This window comes from Scomber scombrus, chromosome 20 (assembly GCF_963691925.1).
Source record: "Scomber scombrus chromosome 20, fScoSco1.1, whole genome shotgun sequence".
NCBI classification, from domain to species: domain Eukaryota; kingdom Metazoa; phylum Chordata; class Actinopteri; order Scombriformes; family Scombridae; genus Scomber; species Scomber scombrus.
The window spans coordinates 14,813,214-14,837,218 of NC_084989.1; the positions used below are offsets into that span (position 1 = coordinate 14,813,214).

General features: G+C 42.1%; 1 protein-coding gene across 2 annotated transcripts; it reads left to right on the top strand.

Moving 5' to 3' along the window:
* Positions 1-428: 428 nt before the first annotated feature.
* csrnp1b (cysteine-serine-rich nuclear protein 1b) lies at positions 429-23,828 on the top strand. Of its 2 annotated transcripts, none has more exons than XM_062441648.1 (5): positions 429-537; positions 18,054-18,246; positions 19,781-20,040; positions 20,147-20,443; positions 20,590-23,828. In XM_062441648.1, the coding sequence occupies exons 2-5, from the start codon at positions 18,072-18,074 to the stop codon at positions 21,574-21,576; spliced, it is 1,719 nt and encodes a 572-aa protein (XP_062297632.1). In that variant the 5' UTR covers positions 429-537; positions 18,054-18,071; the 3' UTR covers positions 21,577-23,828. The 2 variants fall into 2 exon arrangements, with proteins under 2 accessions (XP_062297632.1, XP_062297631.1); XM_062441647.1 differs by lacking the exon at positions 429-537 and adding an exon at positions 11,270-11,435.
* The last annotated feature ends 177 nt before the right edge of the window (positions 23,829-24,005 follow it).

Sequence of the window (24,005 nt, forward strand, 5' to 3'; positions counted from 1 at the left end):
TGATGCTGTTTTGCGCCATAAGGAAGGATATGAAATAAAAATTCTGGCATGCTTTTGGCATAACGAGATCAGGGCACTTAAATGTTTTAAATCTCACGACTGTGCTGTGTTGCAGGAACAAATTCACTCCATGACTAACTGCTAAACCAATTCAAGACTGCTCTCTTGGTGTGACTCCAAACTATTTGGCATTCCTTTCTCAGTTCTCTCTGCTGAGAGGTGCCAACACATTTTAGAAATAATTACGTGTACTTCTGTGAATATGCTCTGGAATCTCCTTCTCCCCCTTGTCCTTTTTTCTCTAGCATGCACAAGCAAATATGCAAGTATTCATTGTGTTTGTGTGTTTGCATGTGCAAGTGTATTCAGCAGTGTCAGCGTGTGGGGTCTTTGTGTCCAGGAGTGAGAGACCTGCTCCAGTGATTAATGGGGTTCTTGTGTGAGGCACCGCAAGGCGCCGTACACAATCACTGGGCCAGACCGCAGCCCCGCCAGGCTTGTCCTTCACATGAGGAGAAGAGAAAGGCGGGAAAGGAGGTAGGGAAAAAATTTCCCTCGTTGTCCTTTCCTCTCTCTTTCCTTTCCTCTGCCCATCCATCCTGGTTTTCCCTCCTAAAACTAGCCACTTTTACAACTACTCCCTCCCACTATTCCTTCCCCCTCCCTTTCTGTTGGCCCCTGTTCTCTCTTCAACTCGAACTGTGTCCATGTGCACATGTGCACACAGACATCATGTGTAGAAAAAAAAGTTGAACACACAGGAAAAAGAAAAAAAAGCACAAGTGTAGTGAGAGAAAAAAGATAAGTGAAGTGGCTTTGAAGAAAAAGCTGGGGTGGAGGTTGAGGAGCCTGCTGTGAAATCATCTCCCTCCCCCCACTCTCCCCTCCCTGCAGTTCGGGTATGCGGCCCCTCTTCTCAGTGTTAAACAAGCCTTTTAAATAGGCTTTAACCTGGGCCCACCCTCAATGGGACCATTGTGGGAACGGATGTGTGGACAGTAGTGCTCGGTAAACACGGCTACTTGTCCTTTTCTCACATTGAGAGGCCATTCTGCACTGGCTAGCCCGGAGGTTGAAGCTGTAGTTTGTGTGTGTGTGTGTGTGTTTGCATGTCTGTGGTTGTGTGTGTATTGAAGGAATTGTGTGAGTCAGAGTACGTAAGAGACAGACTGAGGCCCTGTGCTGGCATTAAAATGCGTCTTGGGTGATCTGATCACAAATGAACAGATCTAAGTACAGGTGTGAATGCCCCCAAGATGCACTGAGGTCGCATTGACATCTGATCACTCAAACCACATGTGGCCACGTTCTGTCAGCACGTTGTACACAAATGTGCCCTGGGACACATTGAAGGACTGCCTACTCAACTGACATGTGGAAAGTGGAAATCATATTAAGAAGCCACAACAACAGGCAAAATGGATTCCCATGGATTCTCTGATTTCCATTTCGGAAGTTTTTGATCTAGGCCGTACACCCAGGTCTTTGTAAACTTCTTTTCATTTCCGGCAGACTAGGCATGGGAAATTCATTGCTGCCTCCCACCAGTTAAAAGAAACAACACATTTGGCCTTTGCAAATAGAAATAATGTACGTGTTATTTGCAAATCAAACGGGGAAGTGAGATCTGATCAAGATTGGTCACTGGAAATACATGTGAGGATGCACTCAAATGTCAGGTGTGAAGAGACCATGAGAAAAGCAGAAATGGACTGATAGTGAAAGAAAAAGTAAGAGAGCAAGTGAAACAGTTTGTTCGATGAGAGGAAAGTGCGGTTAAGTAAATGAAAGACATTTTCTGTAACTGTTGAAATATAATCTTAAATTCCTATAGGCCTTAACACTGTACTTAGTCTAACAGACGTCTCAGTTTGTCAGTCAATAAATTTGAACGACCGTCTTTGACCACTTTTCTTGCCCTGGAATCTTTTTTTGTTAACACTAAACGACTGTGGACTTATTTAGTTAACCCACGTCAGTCCGGGTCTGGATTTCATTATCTTGCCTTTCCCAGGGTCTCTAATTGGGCCTCACTGTTGTCGGCCTGGCACCTGCAGTTGGCCTGCATGTCACTGTATCTGTGGTAACAGCAGCATGCTGTGATGCTGATTCTCCGAGCCTCAGCGACTGCTCGTCCCCCAGCCACCCCCACCTGTTTCTCCCCTGCCGCTCCCCCATTACCAGCGCCGTATTGTCCTCCATCCCCCCAGTGAAAAAATGCCACTCATTAGAGGTTACATGGTGATTTTGTTTGACGATTGCTGCGCTGTAAGCTGAGATTTAGTTAACTAACTGCAGCACAGAACCGTGTTGATGGACTGGGTGCACACATGACTCAGACAGTCCATTACTTGAACACAAATAAGTAGATTACATCACCAACAAGCTAAGTTGCATGTCTAGTTTTTGCTTGATAGTGGCGTCAATAGATAAAAGGATGTCTGTTAGCTTATAGTGTAATAGGAAATTGGGGAGACTGTTGCTGTTTGTTTATTTTTTAATACAGTTTCAGAACAACCAAGATTAATAGTTCAACATTTTGGGAAGAGAAGATTGATACCACTCTTAATTAACTTGAAGCTGCCACCGACATCAGTTTAGCATAGCTTAGCATAAAGACTGTAAGCAGGGGGAAACTGCTAGCGTGGCTCTGCTCAAACGTAACATAATCTGCCTAGCACCTCTAAAGCTAGATAATTAATATGTCATATCACGTACACATATATAACAACAAGTTGGAGTTTGTGCAAGAGTGTTTCTGGGCAGGGAGCAGTGACTTCCTGGAGTCCTTGTTGGTTGCCTGGCAACTTCGCAGTGATTGGAAGACTCAAGCAAGTCACTGCGCCAAGAAATATTCCGCTCAAAACCCATTTTTTCCAAATTTCAAACTATTTCTTCAACACAACTCAATTGGTTGTAATATGAAAGCTGGTTTGTTATAAAAAAAAACCAAACAAAAAAAGACATAAAGTGTGTGACCTTAATGTTGTGTGCACAAACTCGAAAACACAAGGAAAGATTTATTTAAAATTGTGATTATTACATTGCATTAATGACTTGCTCAAGTAAAAGAAAGCAAGAGTGCTGCGGACTCAAGTCAAGTCAGTTTTATTTATATAGCACCAAATGAACACAGAAGTTATCTCAGGGCAGTTTTCACATATAGCAGGTCTAAACAATACACTTTAATTTACAGACACCCAACATTCCCCCATGAGCAGCATTTAATGACAGCAGCAATGAAAAACTCCCCTTTAACAGGAAGAAACCTCGAGCAGAACCAGACTCTAAATGGGTCTGCCTCGACCGGTTAGGTTGAGACACAACTTGTGATACTCAGAAGCATTTTTCTCTGAAACCCTCAAAACAACTTTATCACTAGTCCTGGAAATATCATAGTTGCCCTACTCTACCTAGCAGCATCTATTTTGACATGATTTACTGTGTGCTTTGAAATCATAACACACACAATGAGAACAAAAAAAAAAAGGAGGAAGTGCTCAGTTTGTGACGGGAAACATGGCAATGTGTGGTTTCCTTCTCCTTGAGTGAGTGAGAGTGTGACGTGACAAGGGACTTCCATGACATTCAGGCGAATTCTCACCGTCTGTTACAGAGAAAGCCAATCTGTTTCTGTAAAGCTTGTCGCTAATGACACTGATAAGTAACACAGCCGGGAAAAATATATTTTTACTTAAGGTATGATAATGGGGAGAAGGAAGTTATTACTGGTCAGATAACTTGTTTGATTTAGTGCAGTGGCATAAATATAGTCAAAACCTGTCAGTGGGTATAGATTAATAATTGTCTTGGATGCTGTATGTGTCCACTCCTAGCATGTGTGTGGCTTTATTGTTATCAGCTCTTTATCAATATCAGAGGAGTCACTTGCAGCAGAGCGTTTCCTGTGCCTCAGAAGCCTCTGCTTTTCTTTGAAGGCACGTGTGCTGCATGTAAACATTTCAATGAGGAAGTGCTGCAGTCAACGGAAAATAAGCTGATGAGGGGTTTCGCTTTTGTTGTCTGGCACTCAACCGAGTTACTATCTGTGCGCGCAACCCTTACACTATATCTTTTTGAACTGTTACGTAGCCATAAAACACAGGTTGCCATGTATTGATTTCTGGGCAATGCAGGTAGCCATCAAGAGCTGTAAATTTCTGGAAGACACGTATCCCAACAACACTGTTGCCCCGTGCACTGACAGTAGTTTCACAGCAATTGAGGAGAGTGTGATGGCAGCTTAGAGGTCTGCAATGATCACAGCGCCTTTTTGATGAAGTGGCCGATATGAAAGCCAATTGCAGGGTCAGGTGTGGAAGTGAATAGCGGGTCTGGAGTACCGGTGAGTGATGTGATTGGACGGGCAGTGTTCTCCGAGCGTGGAACCCCCGTCACTAATACCCCATGTCACTCATCATTGACCCTGTGAGCACCGGATTTACACACCTCTGTTGTCACTTTCTGTCTTGTACAACAGCTTCCTGAGAGCATTTCTGTGCAGCGAGAGATGCAGTTTGGTGAGCTCCATCCTCGTTCGTCTCACAGTGCAAAACACTGAAAATAACAGATTCAGCCTATTAATATTCTAAGGTGCCAGTGCCATCTGTCTCCTGTCAGGATTTCTGAAGCTGGAGGATTACCAGGATTCACAAAATACACCTCCTAAAAAGGTTAATGCTGAGAAATGTGCCTGCTTTTTTAAAGATTTTAAGTAAATTCAACAACAAAGATGTAAACACTGAATGAGTTTTGAGTAGAGCTACTTCATCACATACATACTTACACACACACATGTTTTGGCTGAAAATGGCTGCAAATGAGACTCAGCTATACTGCACGGTATGCTGGTGTGGATAAATATATAATTGTTGTATAATTGTTCTAACAAAAGTTAAAGTATATTTTTACGGGTATTTTAGGTAAACCTTGCTACGGTTATGTATATATTTTTTGTTATTCTGTTCTTAAATGCTAGCTGGTAATAACGTGTGGTTAATGGACCAGGCTTAATGTAACTTCAAATATATTTTCATTCAATCTTTTTATGACTTGTGAGTACATTGGGTAAAACAACCACTATAATTCTGTACATATATACATGTGTTGCACTATTTCTTCTTATCTAATTATGTTTATCTCTATTGTTCTTGTTAAAAAAAATCTGTATTTTTTTTAGAACTTAGTTTATCAGTTAATTAGTAAATTCAACAGAAAATGAATCTGCAACAACAAGTATTTTTAAGCAAAAATGTAAAACATTACATCGGTCAAGCTTCAAATTTGTGAGAATTTACTATTTTTTCATATAATAGTAAATTGACTCTCTATGGGTTTTTGACATTACCTTAATTGAAAATTGTCACTATTTTCAGACCATTTAAACTAAATGATGAGTTAATTTCATAAGAATAGTAATGATAGTTTCAGCACTGTAACAGTCTATTGCAGTAAAGATACATTATCCTCTTGATGCTTTGAGTGCAGTCATTCTTTTGATAGTCTATTAGGCAATCAATAATATTATGTCAGGGGGAAGTCTATAGCACATCACACAAATGAATAAAACATAGAACAAATGTCCTGGGAGAGACTATCCAGAATGCATTAGTCAGACAGCCTTGTGACATTGCCAAGTAAACAAAACACAAACTGGCAGCTTTTCGTCCCCTAAAGCTAAAGACACATAGTACAGAGAACCAGTAAAAGAAAACACACATATACTGTACAGAACGAGGGCAACACAAACATAGTGCTTGTTTGTTAGTGAATGAATGGAAGCATTGAAAATGGAACATTTCTTGTCTCGACAAAGGAAAACAGCGGAGCAAGTTGTTGAATTTATGAATCGTGCCTGTCTCAGAGCTGAACAGCGATATGTTGTGTTTGGAAACGACATGAATATCAGTTAAGCATCTGGTTCAGACAAGGCTACACAATTGGAAAGAGACAACAATCTTTTTATGTCAAGGAAAAACAGGAAAGGTAGACTCCTGAAAAACTCTTTGTTCCTCAGACATTCTTGGAAAACAGCATCACATTTCCTCACTCATCCTCAAAGGAAGAAAAGAGGGGGGAAAAAGTGACCTCTCCTTTAATGGGCAGCTGATGATGTCATATCACTACACACAGATTCTTTGGTCTCCAAGTAAACCAGCTCTTCTGTGTGCTGATTGGCTGGCTGGCCGCGAGAGGGGGAGGGTTTTGGGTTTTTTTTTTTCTCCCTCTCTCTCTCTCTCTCTTCCCCCTCTTGCTTCTGGATTAATCCTGGTGCCTTGTGAGTGAGCTTATCTCTTCTTCTTTTTCCTTCTCTCTCCCTCTCTCTTGTAACTTGTCTCTAAACAACAATTATTCTCAATGCAGTCTTGTCCAAGTAATCTTATACGACACGGCAAAAGGGATGATTTAGAGGACTGTGTTGTCATTAAAGGATGATGAGGTGTGAAACATAACTGAGGTGTTTATCAGCTTAGGTTTTAAGTAATTATATTAACAAAATCAATAAAGTATCCCTACACTTACTTTCCTTGGCTAAATCCATTTCCTCAAGTGTTTTTATATTCCTCAAGTCTCATCCGCCTGCGGCTCTGCCGGTTGTTTTTTCTTGGCTGTGATGAACAGTGGCCTGAACTCTGCATTGCACTGGTTGCCCTCTGCAGTGAAACACAATGCCATGCGCCTCTATCACAGTCATGTCTGGGGCTACAGGTGACCAGCTGTCTGCCTGTGTTCCTCTCCTCTGGGACAGCTGGAGCCATCAATCAGCTCCCCCCCGAGCACCCGTTGTGTCCGTCTGGCCCGGCCTGACCACGACAACAACAACAACATCAGACTGTCTCATTTGGTCTGTCACTCCTCCGGGGGACACTTCTCGACTTCTACGAACACAAATGTTGTGACTTGATACTTTGTTAAATTAAGGGCTTTATTCAGGCTTTCTAGACAAGCTCTCTAAATTTTAGCTGACACTCTCAAATCCTTAAAAAAAAAAGTGTATTTATCGATGGCTTTGGCCTTTCACTCCACACCCTCAGTCCTCACCTTAGGAGTAGTTTTTATGACGCCTGTGATGGTCATAAATTGATACATTGTTGAGCCACTCCACTCAGCACGTGCAGTCACAGGCCTTTTTCCCTCCGCAGATGGAAAGCATTGGAGCCCATTATTGTGCTCTTGGAGGGGCGTCTTCCACCATGAACTCTTTGGCACACTTTTAAAGAGAGTGGCCTTAATGTATTCAGGCCTGATTCAGTTTTGGCACCAGGGCTACCATCCCCCCATCCTACACACACACACAGCTCTTTTTCTTAGAAGAGAGGGTAAACATGTGTGAGTCGCACTGTTCCCTGGAACTTTTCCTTGTTTATCAAAAAGGGAATTGATGGGCCTGACAGGGGACTTCAAAGGGCAACATAAAAAGTATGAGTTCCACAGCCAAGACATTTCCTGTTTATCTCAAGAAAACTTCATGAAGGACACTTCATCAAAGAGCCAAAAACTGACGTGAGAACTCAGGACAAGTTTGATTTTTTTAATTTTTATGATACCCAGGTTTGCTTTTTACATATTCTACATATTGTGTGTCTATGGAAACAACATAGCTAAACCTGTGTCAGTGATCTGATGTTTGCCAACGCAGCAGCTATAATTAGGCTTTACGCTGAACCAAACCACAGAGAATGTCTCGAGGGCTCTCAGAGACTCGTCAAACAGAGGGCTAATTGTCAATGTTGGTGATTATTTGGTGTATTATTTTTATTTTTTTGTGTGAAGAAAGCAGAATTCCTGAGTAATAGATGTGACTGCTGCTGCTGCTCATGTGACCGTCGGTTTCTTCCTCTGGGCTGTGGATGGCTCATTGTTGTGTCTTAAAGAGTTGCAGGGCGACAGGGAAGCTAATTGGGTGGAGTCTGTCTGGACTTACAGACTCCCAGGCTCTCAGTGCAGCATTACAGTGACACACACCTACAGTATTACACACCTTGGACACGTGAAAACAGTCATAAAGACATTATTGTTATTATTACACCACCATGTCTGATTAGATATAACAAAGATTTACTATGCGGTTAGTACTATTACATTTTAATGTAGCTGCTTAATCTTTCATTTCCTGTGATGAACTCAACATCAGGCTTATTTTAAAGGATTTTTATGTGCTTTAAATGGTTCAAGTAAAAACTATTTCAGGATTTAGGAGTGAAAATCTATTTTGTGATTTGGAGTCCTGAGGTAACACTTCACCCACTTCTTCCATTTCTTTTCGCTGCAGTAACAACAGTGCTAAGGCTACAATAACGCTGAAAATGACACTTTAAATTGCTCCCCTCCATTCTTGCTTTAATTACAGTGCAATTAGGTTGCAACAGTCTGTGATTAAACGGATATATTATTTACCTTGATCTTGGCTATTTACTGAAGAAATGCTGTATGTTTGAACTACTGAAAACCGAAAGAAAAACATTACTTTTAGTCTTTTTTTAACCCTATCTTTTGCTTACAGTGTTGCTCACAGTATTGTCTCACTTATCAAATTTAAGCATTAATGTTCACACATGTCAAAACCTCTAGGAGTTCATCTTTATTCTCTTTATCTCTTTATTCATACTGCTGGTAGCCTCAACCTTAAAGTACATTTTCCATGTTGTCAATCTGGAGCTTTTCTCACATTTTCACCTTAACTTCTAATTACTCCTCTGGGCATAAGCAGCCATACTTTCTGTCATAACATATATGTATTATCATGAAGCTGTTGGGTTATGGCATTTTGTTTAAATATTAATTTATGGCTCCAGTGAAACAATTGACTGGGATCAAGTAAATCCACACATTTAACCCATTTCCTATAACCTGAATTTTGAAATCATATCTTAGTTTCTAAATATAAACACTTTGGTCCCAATAAGATCAGTAATGGGACCATTTATGCTGTCATTCAGCTGGATATGCTTGTTTTACCTCAGAGGGTGACGCCCCAAATGGGGCCCTAAAGGCTCCACAAGCTAGTGAGAAGTGGGCCCTCTATTAGCAGGGGACAATTAGAAGAGCTCTATGTACACAGCTTTAGGAGAACCTCTCCCCAAATATCTGAGTCGAGCACCTGTATTGACATTGGCAGAACACTTTGCTCCAGTGTTCAGGTCCAGCTGAGAATGAAAGCAAAGCGCCTCGGTGCACTCACCGTGCATGGGCAGCTAGACTTGTGTAAACCAGAGAGAAGTTCAGCAGAGGAGGGACGTGCGTATGATACTGCTGCTTCTGGAAGAATGTGTGATCCTGATTACACCACCTTGGAGTTACAACACCACTGAATTGTAGATTTCAAATAACCAATGTGACATTTAAAATATTTTAGTATTTTCATATTTTGTATATTGAGTTAGTTACTTTTTTGATAACATTTCCCGCAAGTTATTTAAAGCGGGAAACTCCTCTGAAGGGCAGAACTGTGTATGAACTAAAATAACTAACATCTAAAAGAATTATCTCAGGACATTCCTTATTTCCCCTTTTAATTCATACCAAATAACAGGAAACTACGTAGTAAATTATTAGGAAATGATGGACCCTTAAGATAAATAACTGAATCATAAATCATCTGCATACTTGGTTGGACTTCAAGAGACACAGACTAAAAATGTTGTAATCAGCCAAAAATCAAAGATCTTCTTGTGTACATTTTTAGCTGAAGAATGTAAACTCTCCCAAAGGAACTCAGTGTCCTCCAAATAAATCTTGAGTCTTCCAATAATGTGGTGAAGTTAATTTACAGTGACAGTAAATTGTCACTGTAACATAAAACAAAGAAAATAGATTATGTAACAGTAATGTCAGTTGAGTCTCTGTACAGAAAAAATCATTTACAGTTATGATGGTTTATCATAATAAGGCAGCTGTTTCTTCTGAAATGATCACTTCACTTCCGTCCATGAACAGAAAGTGATTCATAAGTTGATGCAGCCTTGTCAGTGTTCTCCTTTAACTGGAAAAAAGCCACGCCACACAGCATTACAACGCCTCCCACGTCACTATTGGAGATGATGTTATCGGTTGAGTGACGACACCCGTCTCACTGCTTACCAGTTAGCTCACAGAGAAGAATCTGGGAGTCACTGAAAGATGTTTATCAGGGTTTCTTATCAGCTTTGGATAATAAAAAAAATAAACTCAAGTATTGTTTTATTTAAAGATAGGAGAAGTGTTGCTGTAATACTGATAGTAGATTTAGCTGTTTTTACCTGTTATCAGTTCAAGACAATGAACCATGTACAGCAGTGGAGCCCAACATCTGTAGCTTGTGAAACACTAAAAAAGTTTCCCACGAAAATGACACAATATATCATAATATTAGTGGCTGTAGTGACCTGCAGCAGTTGAGATTAAGTGAATGTATGTCGACAAACTTCCTCATTCTTTAATCATGATTATCCAGAATTATTCTTTTTTTTTTAAAAGAAAAGAAACAAAAATGTGGCAACATAGCCTATATTTTTTCCACTTTTCTGTCATATGGAGATCCCTTAGATGTATCTTGCAACCCATTGTTGGGGCGCCAACCTCCAGGCTGAAAACCATTGATGTACAAAATATTACTAGTACCTATCACAGATATACCGGTATTGGCATATATGTTGAAATTGAAGTTAAGTTAAAGTTTAAAAAATTAAAAGTTTACTGTTAAACTTTAAAATATCACACCTCCATTACACACTTTTGTCACAAGTGTTTGATAACCATATTTCAGGGATCATTGTAAAAATGAAAAAAGGACGTTTATGTTTATATTTGGTATTATCAGCTGATAAAATGATATCATATTGGGATAATGGGATTTTTTGACTACTTACTATCGGTATTGGCATCAGGGCCAAAAATCTAGTATTGATAAGATCTTAATTAGGTTACTCTAATTAATTAGCCTATTAGCCACTATCATTGTATGTATGTATAAAGTTTGAGTGATAAAGTGTTTAAAATCCAACCGGATATATTCACAAACTCACCACCAGAGGCTCATCCTCAGTGGCTCAAATGCGGAGTTAATTTCCTTATATGACATTTTACCATTATGTTAATACATTAAATGACCATATGAAGGCTGTTTGGTCACGCAGGTAGTAGACTGAGTAGAATAACACTGGTGGACAGGCAGGAAGCGGCGTGGGCAGCCTCCCTGTGTCACAGCCTGCGTCAGACCAGACGCCAGGAGGGAGTTTTCCACTGACGAAAAACGCAGCGCTTCTCGGCAGTCTGCTACAGACAAGGGAAGCGCTTCAGCTGGTACGGAGCCCCGTACGGCAGACACACAAGACAATAGCACCCGAGGATAAACGCTGTTATTCGTTTGTGCCATTTGGATTACTACACTGTTATCCCACCGGCTGTTTATCCAGCGCTATTTTGTCCCTAATGGTGATCGGATACTTGAATTGGTGGTGAGTACACAAACAGAATCAGTGAGTTCGCTGTCGGGTTATTGAACACCGTAATTTACGTAACCTCCGAGGAGGAGGGAATCCAAATAGTTTGAATGTTCTTTCCCTTGTGTCGGAGACATTTAAACACTCAGGCTGTGTGAAGGAGGAAAAAACATGTGGTTACAGATGATGGTTTCTCTTTAAAATAACACTTTACATACTAGTCGTATTCGCTCAACTTGACGCTTTAAAATGATTGTAAATATTGACGCGGTCGGCTGCCTGCAGGAGTGACTTTAATTGGGTTCATGTCTGTTTTACGCACAGGTGATCGCAATATGATAAGAGGCGCAGGCATAAAGAATAATTTGTTGATTTAGGCGAGATTACAACAATACGCTTCATTCACTTATTGATTAATATATTGATGACTCCGATTTTTTTTTTTACTACGAATTTAACAGCTCGGATTAGACAGTGCCGGGCTTTGACGTTTCAGTATGTTGCTGCTGTCTTTTCATTGAACAGGTTGGCTTTGTGTATTGAGCCTGTGTGGAGTTGTTCTCGTTCACCTCAGTGGTGCTGGTGCGCCTCTTGTAACTAGAGCGACTCCTGAAGGCACTACATCTGAACACACAGCTGACGGGGGCTGCTGTCATTAAAATTAGCATTAATCACGAGGAATGATCGGGTGGACAGGGAAAGAGCACCGGCTCGGTCTCTCTCTCCGTCTCTCTTTCTCTGCGTTGCATGTATATAGCCACTGCAAAGATTTAATGATTGATTTGTAACCATTCACTTCTAGCTGATATGATGATTTCTATGCGGCTGGGAATGCTGCGCCAGGTGCGGACAGGGAATGTGGAGTGCCTTCATTGTTTGACAAATAGTTTAACGTTGCCATAACAACAAATGTAAATGTATTCCATGTGTCATCACCAATTAATATGATGGCCAAAGTTTGTGATTTCATTTCTGTAAATGGCTCGAGTGTGTCACAGCTGCTTGCCTTTTGTGTGTGTGTGTGTGTGTGTGTGTGTGTGTGTGTTCATTTATTTAAATTATTCTGATCATACAGTAGCCTGCTGATCCGAAACTGCCCCTTAATGTTTCTGTTATGCCACCAGGATATAATCTGAGGCTGTTGTTTTATAGCTAGAGCCAGGCTGTATCTGGTTTTGATAGAGCACTGTAATCGTCTCTAGCGCGACCTCACCCGGATCATTTTTGGAATCATGTTTTCATGGAATTAGGCTACAGAGAGCTGAATGATCCTTTGTTTACAGAGAGGTTATATATCACTTGATGGTTTGCATTTCTTGTATTGTGTGTTTCGGAGAAATGTTCAGTGATGCCAAATGCCTCTTTATCTCCACTTATATAATAATATATTCCCTTTAAGCTCACATTTAACACCCTGAGCTCCCTGTGGTGATTAATAATAATAATGATCAGCTCTGTTGCACTTTGATGAAAGCTAACCTAAAGGCAGCAAGAGGTCTGTGCAATATTTAGATATTACAGTCTTGACAAACACTGTCCATGCCTCCTGGCTCCCCTTGTCTCCATCATACTGTACTCAGCTAACCTTGTGGTGCCTGCAGCTGTCAGACACAGCATTGATAATTTGGATGGCCACTTCCTGTGCACTGCAGTGTATGTTTCACAACCTCAGGAAGCCCACACACACTTTGAGTATCTGTCTCCCCAGCCGGGAGAGGCAGCAGCAGCACTGGGTTCAGACAAGGTTGTCTGTGCCTGCTTCATTTTGGTCACGCAGGATGGCCCCCACGCTTTTGTGCCTAGAGACATGAGGAGGAGGAGGGGGAGGTAGTGGTGGTGGTAGGGGGTGCAGGGAGTCTGCTGAAGGTCTCCCACACAGCAGTGGAGAGCTCCCATCTGCTTTGTCCTCGCCCAGCATTCCATACAGCAAGTGTCCCAGACTGGAGCACGACCCCTGAACCCACAACCCCCCCCCCCCCCACACACACACACACACACACACACACACACAATCATAGCTGCATGTTTGGTGCTTGCAGACTGTCATGCAAAGGAATTTTTTCTTTAGTTTTTTTTATGCACTGCACAGTTTCTGATCTGTGAAAATCCCATCAGAAAAAAAAGAAAAATCACAGCCACATATTTTTGCTTCTTTTATCTCTCACTCTGAAACAATTAGTGCGCTTAAAGAGAAATCCAGCCATGTATCAGCATTTCTGTGTTTAAGCTCGCTCTCTCTCTTTCTGGTTTACAGTAGACTATGTGTAACCTAGCCCAAACCACTAAGAGTGCACACACTGACTCTTGCAGGTGATTCAAGTTTGGCCTGCATAACAGATTGTTGACAGCTGAGGGCATGGCAGCTCCACGTGCATGCTAATACCCTGTCAGGTGTGGCTGTGGAAAGGTAGGGTTTGCTCTCCCTGCTGCCTCATGGGAGGAGGACTTTCCAGTGGTTAGCAGAAGAAAACACATCTGGGTTAGATAGAGCCTGTGTTCTTCTCCCACTATTACAGTGAGAGTGGCGCTGCCAGAATGAAATTCCTGCGGCTTGGAGACATGACATTATTTATTTGTTTTGTACGATCCTCCCTCTTTCTTCCCACTACCTCTCCTTTTTGGAATCAGTGTGTGCACGGGTCAAGGCAGAGGAACAGAATGTTTCTGTGGCACAGTCACAGCAAGCTCTGGGTTTCCAGTGAGAACAACAGGCTCATAGAGGAGAAAACAGGAGCTCTCCTTGCATTGTTCCAGCAGGTGGAGCGCTTCTGAGTAACAGCTGAGTTAAGAACAGAGCCAGTGTTTCCCCAGCTGTGCAGGAGCTGGAATGCAGCCTGCCGTCACCTCGATGGCTCTGATCAATTACCTCCGTCTTCTCAGTGACAGAGACTGGAAGTGAGAGGTGCAATACCTTGAAGCCTGTAGGGACGGCCTGCCCAGACACGCTCCCACACACGCAGGAAGACTCCCAGGCTCATCATTATCACATTTTATGAGCACTCAACTCAGTCAGTCAGTCATTCAGACACTGCGCAGGGTTGTCAGTGTGCCATGTAAATGCTCTCGGCTGGCTAAGATTAGTGTGCCTTGTCACTCCCACCCACACTGTTATCAGCTGCAAAGGGGCTGGACAAGCAGTGCAAGGGGGCAAAGTCAACTGTGACTTGTCCTGTTGGGCTGCAGGGCAGACAGGGCAGTTTAAACAGGCTTGTGGGTCACGTCACTAGATTTGCATGTCCTTTTAAACTTTTTAGATTTTTATTGACTAGTTTTTGTTCTACTGATCATGTCCCCTAGAAAATTAATTCCTTTTAATAACTCTTACTGAGGTTTCAGGAAAACTAGCAATTAATCTTAAAATATGCTTTTTAACAGTTATTATAGTGAAGAGGTTGAGCAATGTTAGAATTTAGTACTTCTTTTGTTAAATATTCTTAAGGAATGATTGATTTGAACTTTTTTTTTTTTTTATACTTCCCATCCTTATAATTTAAGATTCCTTAATAAGGTCTTGAGGAGCTGTCTGCAGATAAAATAGAAATTAATTGGGATTCTGAAGTCATATTAACAGCCTGTAGCTATCAAGATGTATGTATCAAGATAATCTTATTCGACTGACATAGTTATGCATTTGACTTGAGCTGTGTAGTGCTTCTGGTGACAAATCTCCTCGCTGGAGATTTATCTTCCCAACTCTGTGACAACTGGCTGGGGAGCACCTCAGCGGATGCGTCCTTTATCTGCCTGCCTGTGTGCGGTTGATGGAATGACAGTGATGCATAATTTAGTGTGCGTTGAAAACATGCTGTGCTCCCTCACTGGCTCTGGCTGTCCGATCACATCCATTCTCCATTTAGAGCAGACATTCACAGGCACCGCTTCTTGAGGAGCCGGCTCTGAATTCTTCTTTTATCTTTTTTTTTTTCTTCCCTTTCCACCCTTTTTGCAAATGAGTCATTGCACGATTGCCGTCTCTTTACCCCCGGTCCCTTGTTCCATCCGCTCTTCCTGCTCTCTTGGCTCTGGGTGCAGCGGCTGAGCAGGCTGAGAAGCTCCAGATTGACTACAAGCCGTCCCCTTGCCAGGATTAACCTCTCGCCATTGTTTCTGCCCGTTGAACAGGATTAACAAATCAATGTGTCAGGTAGACTGCAGTCAAGAGACAATGACCCAGTTCTGACACCACTGCCCCCCCCCCCCCCCCCCCCCCACTCTCTCCCTCTCCTCCCCCTTCTGCCTCACTGCAGCTTTTAATTAAAAAGACTTTGCTTAGCTGGCGCTATGCACTCCCTTGAGGATGCCTCACAGCTTTGTTTTCATTTTTTTACACAGAATTGGGGGTGGGTGCGATGGGGGAAAAAAAAAACGTAAGGTGAACCCCATGTGCGCTCCTCTCACTCTTCTCATGCACACAGATGCATATGCTGAGGTGTGGCATGAAAAAACACATATGTTGTTTGGTGAGTGCAGCTCACAAGCAACAGATGCTGCACCCAGGTGTTCCTAAATTGTTTCAAGGCTAATCGCATGATGTGATGATATTAGTAGCTGTGAGAGGCATTTGGAGATTATTTCCTGCTCGAGTGAGTTGATGAAAGGGAGTGAATGCTTTTCTCGTTGCTGAAGCACAGAGGTGGTCACAGCATGGAGGAAGCCTTTTTGTTTGTTGCAGAGACAATGTGAGCCAGCGTGACCTATTGCAAGGTGATTCATTCATCATATGTGCACTAGGGACAGCAATATCTGACTGCAGCGATAACTCCCAGCAGCAAAGCTGCCCCCACCTCCTATACAAATGTGTTAGCCTCTCGCCCTTGACTCTGACTCCTTCTTTATCCTTGTCAATGGGAAGACTGGTTTTACATACTGTAATTGCTCCCTGTTGCATGCTGAAAATGACCTGCTCCGTACATACCTGCCTCAGCCTTTTTTTTGTTCCCTCCGCCCCTTCTTTAAGTGCTGACACTTGCATAACATCTTGATAAGAAAAAGCAAGCATGCAAGACACATGGAGTTAAAATTTCTCTAAAAGTCATTTGAGGATCTCTGGGCATGACGTATCCTGCCTTTGGCACATTTAGCTGTCTGCTAAGGTATAGTGGTCACAGTCAAACCTTTTGACATGGTTAAATTTAACATGGTATGTCATGTGCAAATATGAAGGTCCTTACAGTATACTCCAAAATTATCCAAAAGCTAAAATAAAGCTAAAATAAAAAGTGCAAAAGTGACAATTGACAGATTTTACAGTTCCTTACAAACAGTTATTTTACAAAATTATAGGTATTACCAAGCAAATGTTTGAACAAACACAGCTAAAAATAACTATAGATAATATGCTCAAGCTGCAGCAGCTGTAAGTGATTTGGCTGCGATTCTGAAGACAATAAACAGTTTGATGGTGATATGATCTCTTTATGGCTAAAGTAAAAGCCTCCTTTCCCATTCCACATCATTGTAGGGAGTGTCTGCGCTGGAGTTGAGCCCAGTCATGTCTTCCCTCTCCCCTCACTTCCTTCCTCCCTCCACCCCTTCTCTGTCCCTCCTTGTTTAAGTTAGCAGGAGCTCGGCCCCAGACTGTGACTATGACCTGTCTTGTCTAGCAGCCGTCCTCGCCTCGCACTTCTCAGAAGTTGTGAAGATGACTGTCAGTTGTTTGTCATAGCCACGTGACGCATCTCTGTTCCATAACCACAAATTGCACCAGCAGTAAACCTTCTATCTTATCACAACATGTTCATTTTTCATGTCAGTGGTTACTGTTCTTTTTCCCTGGAACAAGCTGAGAAAACAGGAGGTTGAGCTGGCGAGTATTATTCATTGATTTAAAAAAAAAAAAAAAAAATTTAAAGACACCAACCCAGCTTGTACGTGGAAGAAGTTTAACAGATATTAGGCAACGTTTTTGAAGATTAGAGAGTAATGGCATTTCCATCTTGTCAAGGCCTTTAACTGATGATCATCTTTTTCGCCTGTCTCCTTCTCCCTGCCTGTCTCTCTCAAAGGATTGATTGTTTTTATCGCTGAAGCAGCAGCCCCTCTCGCAGTAGCACTGAAGGAATGCATTGAGGAGTTGCATAACAAAACATCTCGACTATGCACAGTCATACATATTTACTATGAGGGCCATGCCAGCACATTAAACAGGACAAGTGGCAAAGTGCCCCGTCTTCGGCCCGGCGTGTTTTGATTGTTAAGGCTGCCTAAAGGGAATGATTGAAATTAAATGTCTCTCTGTAGATGATTTGGTCACCTCCCTGCTCAGTCCTTTTACCAATCAATGCATTTGCTGAGCTGATGGGATTTGGAAGAGGGTGAAGGGTCCAGTAATTGTTGACTTATGCGAATAGGCTTGATTGATTGTTTCCTGTGCCATGGCAAACTCCCTCCCTCAGCTGAGTGCAGCACGCAATGGGCTGCATACGGTCTCACATGGCCGAGCACAGGACTCACTTGTACCAATAACCCTGTTAAAGGCTTGTGTGTATATATCTGCCATGCAACATAATGTTACTGTTTTCTTATGAAATTCTGCACATTAGCGATACAAAACCTGAGTTCTTTAATGATCAAAGCTGTAGAAATAATCATGAATAACTTGCTGATAATCCTTCTCTCTGCTCCTTCCTGCAGATTGTTCACACTAACGCCATGAGTGGGCTTCTCAAGAGGAAGTTTGAGGAGGTGGATGAGGACCCATGCTACTCCTCGCCCTCCTCCCTCTCCTCTGCCTGCTCAGGCTGGGACTCGGAGGGGGAGAGCTGCTACTCGGACACCCTGGATTCCACTCCCAGCAACCCCAGCTCCCCAGCGACAAATTTCAATAGTGAGTGTCTTCTTTCAGTGATGGCAAATCATACAGAGCCGACGGTACATGGTTCTTAATGTGTTCTTGCGCCTTGTCTGTACTGCTCAGCGGAAGCTGTGATTATTTAAAAAAAAAAAAAAAAAAGAACTCATAAAAATGGGGTAGGGGTTAAGGAATTTAGGCAGCTGGCAACCCATAAAACACTTGACAGAAATGATTTCAGACTTCTGCAATGAATACTCCTTTTGATTTCATGCCCTAAAGCGGCAAAATGGCTAATCACATTATGCAGTGGCTGCTCACCGTGGCTCCATCTCCACCTTCTTCCCGGAGCCTTGCAGACAGACAGAGCCTCACCTTTCCTGGAGATATGTGGGTCGAGCGGCTTCAGGGTGTTTCTGTCTGGACCTGGTGGGTCCGTCTGCTGGCCTTTAGGGGACGGAGAGGGATTGTAAGGGAGAAGGGCAAAAAGTTGTGAGGTTTCCAGGACGGTGGGGCTGGGAGCCAGGAAGAGAAGCGTGGCAGGTTGCCAAAGCTGGGAACACACAGAGCCTTGTCTGAAGCCCGGGCATGCACCCAGCACAGGTGCTGAAAGAGGCTGGGTGAGGGATACAAAAAGAGGGGGGTAGGACTATCAAGAAAAGAAGACATGCAGACACATCTAGAGGAGCAGATTGTGTGGACTATAATCCGGTGTTTGTGTTGGACAGAAAGTTGTTTGCCATTGTGAGGTGAAGGGGGGGAAAACAGCCAGCAAAGCTATCCCATTTATAGGCAGCGAAAAGGGTCATTTGTCTCCTGCAGGTGTCATAAGCTTGACTGGATTTGATGGATGTGAAGCTGAAACTGGCAGTTTGTTTCATCTGTATTACCCCCTGGCAGATTACACAATATATTAAAGCTATTGTCTGCCTGTAGTGAGAGAAAAGGTTGCTTTTCTTCCTCTGAGCTTCAATTTATCACACCAAGTACACAAATTTACTTATTTCACCTTTTGTTTCTCGTGACTTTGGAGAGTAGTAACAAGAAAGCTCAGCGGCTGAGAAAATGGGAATCCACCACAATTTTCCCTACCACATAATAAAGGTAATGCCCAACACATGTGGGGTATTCTCATCCTTTTCATTGGCAGCTTAAGCAGAGGAAAATGTGACTTGTCTGAAAGCGAGGCTCAAGAGTCGTGTTGAATATTCCTGGGAGGAAGAAGTTGAATTTATAATAAAGCTTGAATAATTGTTGGGCTTGTTCCCACATATGGTTGTACTTTGATTCCCATATGGTTTTATTGTATTTGTCTGGGTGAAACACAGCGAATGTTGCTCTGGCCCCTGAATGCTTTTAACAGAGAAAAGACCTTTGACTCCTGTCAGTTACTGGGCCATTTGTGGGTATTGTAAGCTAGCAGGGTGGGCAGTTTTTATTCCTGTCCTGAGAGCTACACTGAAGACCCCTCTCCCACCACCTCCACCCACTCAATAGGAAAATTAACAAAGTCATCTCTCCTGCTTGGACAAGATATATTCTGAACTGTAAATCTCTTCTCCCTCTACAGCAACATCCATCCTCAAGAAATCAAAGAGGGCACGACGGGGCAATGTTACCTTTGACCAGGTGACGGTGTTCTTCTTTCCTCGGTGTCAGGGCTTCACTAGTGTTCCCAGTCGAGGAGGATGCACTCTGGGTATGATGCAGCGCCACAGCGCGCTCCGCACATACACACTTGCTGAGTTTGCTGTGGAGCAGCGGCTCCTACGCCGGGAAAAATTCCTCAACAGACTCAGGGAAGAAAAACTGGAGGCTCTCAAACTGAAGGTGAGCAAATTTGCATAGAAGTGTGATTGATAAGGATGTAATATGTAAAATCCTGATACACAAATCCGATGCAACAATTACATATTTAATGTCTTTTTCTCTTCAGCTGACTAAGAATGGAACCCAGGAGAGCGAGGAGGCGGAACAGCTGACGGTAGAAGACATCCCTGAACAGGACATCGACATTGGTGGAGCCAACCTCGACGAAGGCTCTTTCCTCCAGCCTTACCCGTCTAAACGCCGCTACGCACTGCTAAAAGCAGCCGGTGTGAAGAAGATCGACAAAGAGGAGAAGAGGCAGCTGCACGAGCTGAGGATCTCCAGGGAGAACTGCGGTTGTGACTGCCAGGGTTTCTGCGAGCCAGAGACCTGTAGCTGCAGCCTGGCTGGCATCAAATGTCAGGTAAGAGCTGAAAAAAAACCTAAAACTTTATGCTCAGTAGGATTCAGAGGTTCTAAGAAGAAGAGAACAAAATGACAATATAAGTAGTGGCTTCTGTTATATGTATTTGATAAGTAATTTATCTACTTCTATCCTGTTTCTTATAGATGGACCATTCCTCTTTCCCATGTGGCTGTACCAAGGACGGTTGTGGGAACACAGAAGGTCGCATTGAGTTCAACTCCACCAGGGTACAGACGCATTACATCCACACTATCATGAAGCTGGAGCTGGAGAAGAGGCTGGAGGAGCAGTCTAGCACAGAAGAGGAGGAAGAGAACCCCTCCATACCCGCAGTGCCCTCCTTCCCCTTTAGCTCAGATCTGGCGGCAGCTGGAGAGAACAGCTGCAGCAGTGATATGACAGACTTATCGGACTCTTCAGGTCAGAGTGAGTACTCCGAGACAGGCGAGAGCCTGTGTGAGCATCGCACCCAGCTGGATGTCGATGAAAAAGGCCTTAGCCGCATCCTCAGTTTTAGCGACACAGAGAACTGCTCAAGAAGTAGCAGGGACGGTAGGGATAAGAACAGTAATGACACTTGCTGCCCAGATCAACGACAAGAGCAACAGCAGCCGTCTACCGAGGCATTTAGTAGCTTTAGCATGGTGGATTTTGCTGACGAGAATGACAATATAGACGTTGCATTGTTGGACTCTGCGAACGATCACACAGACAATCGAGCAACAGCCATCTCAGAACTTTTGGATGAGAATGCCAACCAGGGAAATGCCCTATTCCATAGCAGTAGTGTGCCACGCACACCCTCCCCCACCATCGATCGCTCAGCGAGTTATAACATGGACTTGAGCCTCTCCTCAGAGTCAGACCTGGAGTTCTTTGATGGTTTCCCCTGCTTGGGGCCCAGCTCACTCTACAACTCCCTCAAGGAGTACGAACACATGGACAACTTTTTTCAGTTTCAGTTGCCTAGTTACCCCAGCCTCCCTCCGGCAAGTGACCCCGGGACCTGCCTTCTGGAGTCACTGATTGGCCTTTCAGAATCTGTCCCAGAACCCCCTGCCACATTTACAGACAATCAGCTGTTGGAGGAAGCCATGAAATTGTCTGTGATGGAGTCTGTGAAAGTTTGACAAAACGTGAAAAAAATTTCGGGGGGACTGTACATGCACATAAGATGTCAATGTCAACATGTTTGGTTTTTGGAGGAAGCTGTGATTTCCCTCTTGCCTAATAAATGTTAAAATTCCAGACTTGCCTTCAAAACGTTAGCAAAGCAGTTTGGGAGTATTGCTGTGTGAGATGGCAGCTAGTGTTAAAAGTGGAAAAGACACATATTAACGATCAAATTGACCAGGCCCACAGAAACCAATGACGGCTCTCAATTCCTAAGAAAGCTCTTTTAACCAAACCAAGATCACCAACCATATGCTTAACAGGAATCAACTTTACCGAGGCCAGGTTGGGAATCTCAACACAGCTGAATGTGCACCTCAGGGATATTTTTCTAGCTTTCTAGCTTTTGGAGGCAATGTGTGGTGACCATTGCTGTGATGGGCATGGTTTTGCCTTCATATGAAAGTCAAATCACAACATAGTCCTGTTCATATCCTCCCTTTGGGCCCAGATGACTTGAGTAGGTTGGGTCCTCCTTTTGTGTTGAATCCTGAAGCTAGTGGACTCTTTCTTCTCAAGATCTTTCCTAAGGGTCTTTATATGGTACAAAAAAAACCCTCTAAAAGCTCCTCGATCAGCACTTTATCTGTGAAAATAGTTATATATGAATAGGCATTGTTTTGGTTGTATGGGGTCGATTCAACAGTTCAACGCTAAATTATGGAGTTTCATATTTATGAGCGGGGTGACTAGAAATAATGCTCATACCATTAAAAGCTGTAGCTGTATTGTCTTTATTACTTTTGTTTTAAATTATTTCCTTTATGATTTTATTTTATTTATTTCAGATTAAGCCTACTTTCACTCAAGAAGCACTGTGGTTTGATATTTTCACCTAAAAGTGCAATCTTTCTTCCTTTTTTCCATATCATGTTTTGGCATTGTTATGGGAAATCGGACCACAAGTCCATCAGAAAGTATTTAATATCTATTCTCTTATACAGTACATTTAACATTTTTTTGTAACTTATTATGTCATTATTTCATTAGTTATTTAATTTAAGACATTTTGGCAATAAAATGGGTTGTTGTGAAGTTTACTGGATGTGCCTGCTTATCAGGGGAGCCATGCCTGCCAATGGTGTGTGCACAGTGCTTCCATTTAAGCTTTGGGACTGAAAACTGTGGAATCTCCCTAATCACTGAACCTAAATTATGGGTCTATTGTATCGCTGCCTATAATGTAACCATAGAAAAATTACACTAATATTTTGTAACTAATTTATGTAGGTTGACAAAAGAATTCTAATCACTGACAAATTGAATATTTTATTAATAAAGTTAAGTGAGTCATTTTCAATCTGGGACAACCTTTGTAATATATGAATTATAAAGAAATGTATACTTATGAAGGTTATCGCTCTAGCATTCTGAAGTATTTTTCATAGGCAGTCTTATGGTTAGATATCTTAGCGAAATGCCACTAAAAAGTAAATTGCAAAGATCAATTTGATTGTACTCTGAATTTTCAGGAAGTCTGTGACTTGGGTTACATTATGTTATAAATTAAGGGTTAAGGGTTTTTGTGGATAAAAACTGCATATATTATACAATTTTTATCACACACACAAAGCCTGAAAATTGAAGAGTTGCCTCATTAATTATAGAACAAAACCTTTCAATGGTGATTCTGCTGTCACCAGTGTGAACAGTTGAGGGACACTAGAGAGCTGATGTACATATCTCACCCTTTCTACAGCTGTGTCAACAGCCTTTCTGGACCCTTTAGAAATTATGCATGCAGGTCCTGTTTGTTAAAACTTGTTCTGATTAATTGTATACTTTGAAAAGTGCAGAGTGCACATTGGAAATGTATTATTCGCTTTTTGCCTTTTTGATTACTTTGAAATCCATCCGATATATGTTCTTATGCCACGAAGAGGGCACTGATTTTTGCAAGCAAACATTTGTTTATCTTGTATAAAAAAACATCAATTCTCATGAAGAAATGGCAACAGTGAGTGTTTATCAATGTAATGTATTACAGTACAGCTTTTTTTTAATTATTATTTTCAAAGAACGTGTCTTACTTTTTGCCTTTTCTGTTGTACATATTTCTGCTTGAATGGTCCTGCAGAGCAAACAAAGCTGCTTTATTTTTTACATATTCACACTTTAACCTGCTGTTCAAAAAACAGTTTCTTTCATCTAAGCCATTTTGACAGCCTGTCCCTCCAAATAATAATAAAAAAAAACATTTTCTAAATGCTGACTGTGTAACTTTTTCATTTGCTGATACGTTAGAGTGAACATAAACCAACTTTATGCTACATAATAAACCTCCTTTGTTAAGTTTAGATTCAGAGATAGAAGATAAGTAAATATTCCCACAGAGTTACTCCCTGTCAGTTTAAGTATATTTTATGTAGTCTTAGCAACCTAATGC

What these genes read in the sequence shown, in the direction of transcription:
- csrnp1b (XM_062441648.1), top strand. Translation starts at nt 18,072, where the DNA reads ATGAGTGGGCTTCTCAAGAGGAAGTTTGAGGAGGTGGATGAGGACCCA. An exon ending in CCCAGCGACAAATTTCAATA is followed by an intron (nt 18,247 to 19,780) that starts GTGAGTGTCTTC and finishes CTCCCTCTACAG; the next exon opens with CAACATCCATCCTCAAGAAA. An exon ending in TGGAGGCTCTCAAACTGAAG is followed by an intron (nt 20,041 to 20,146) that starts GTGAGCAAATTT and finishes TTTTCTCTTCAG; the next exon opens with CTGACTAAGAATGGAACCCA.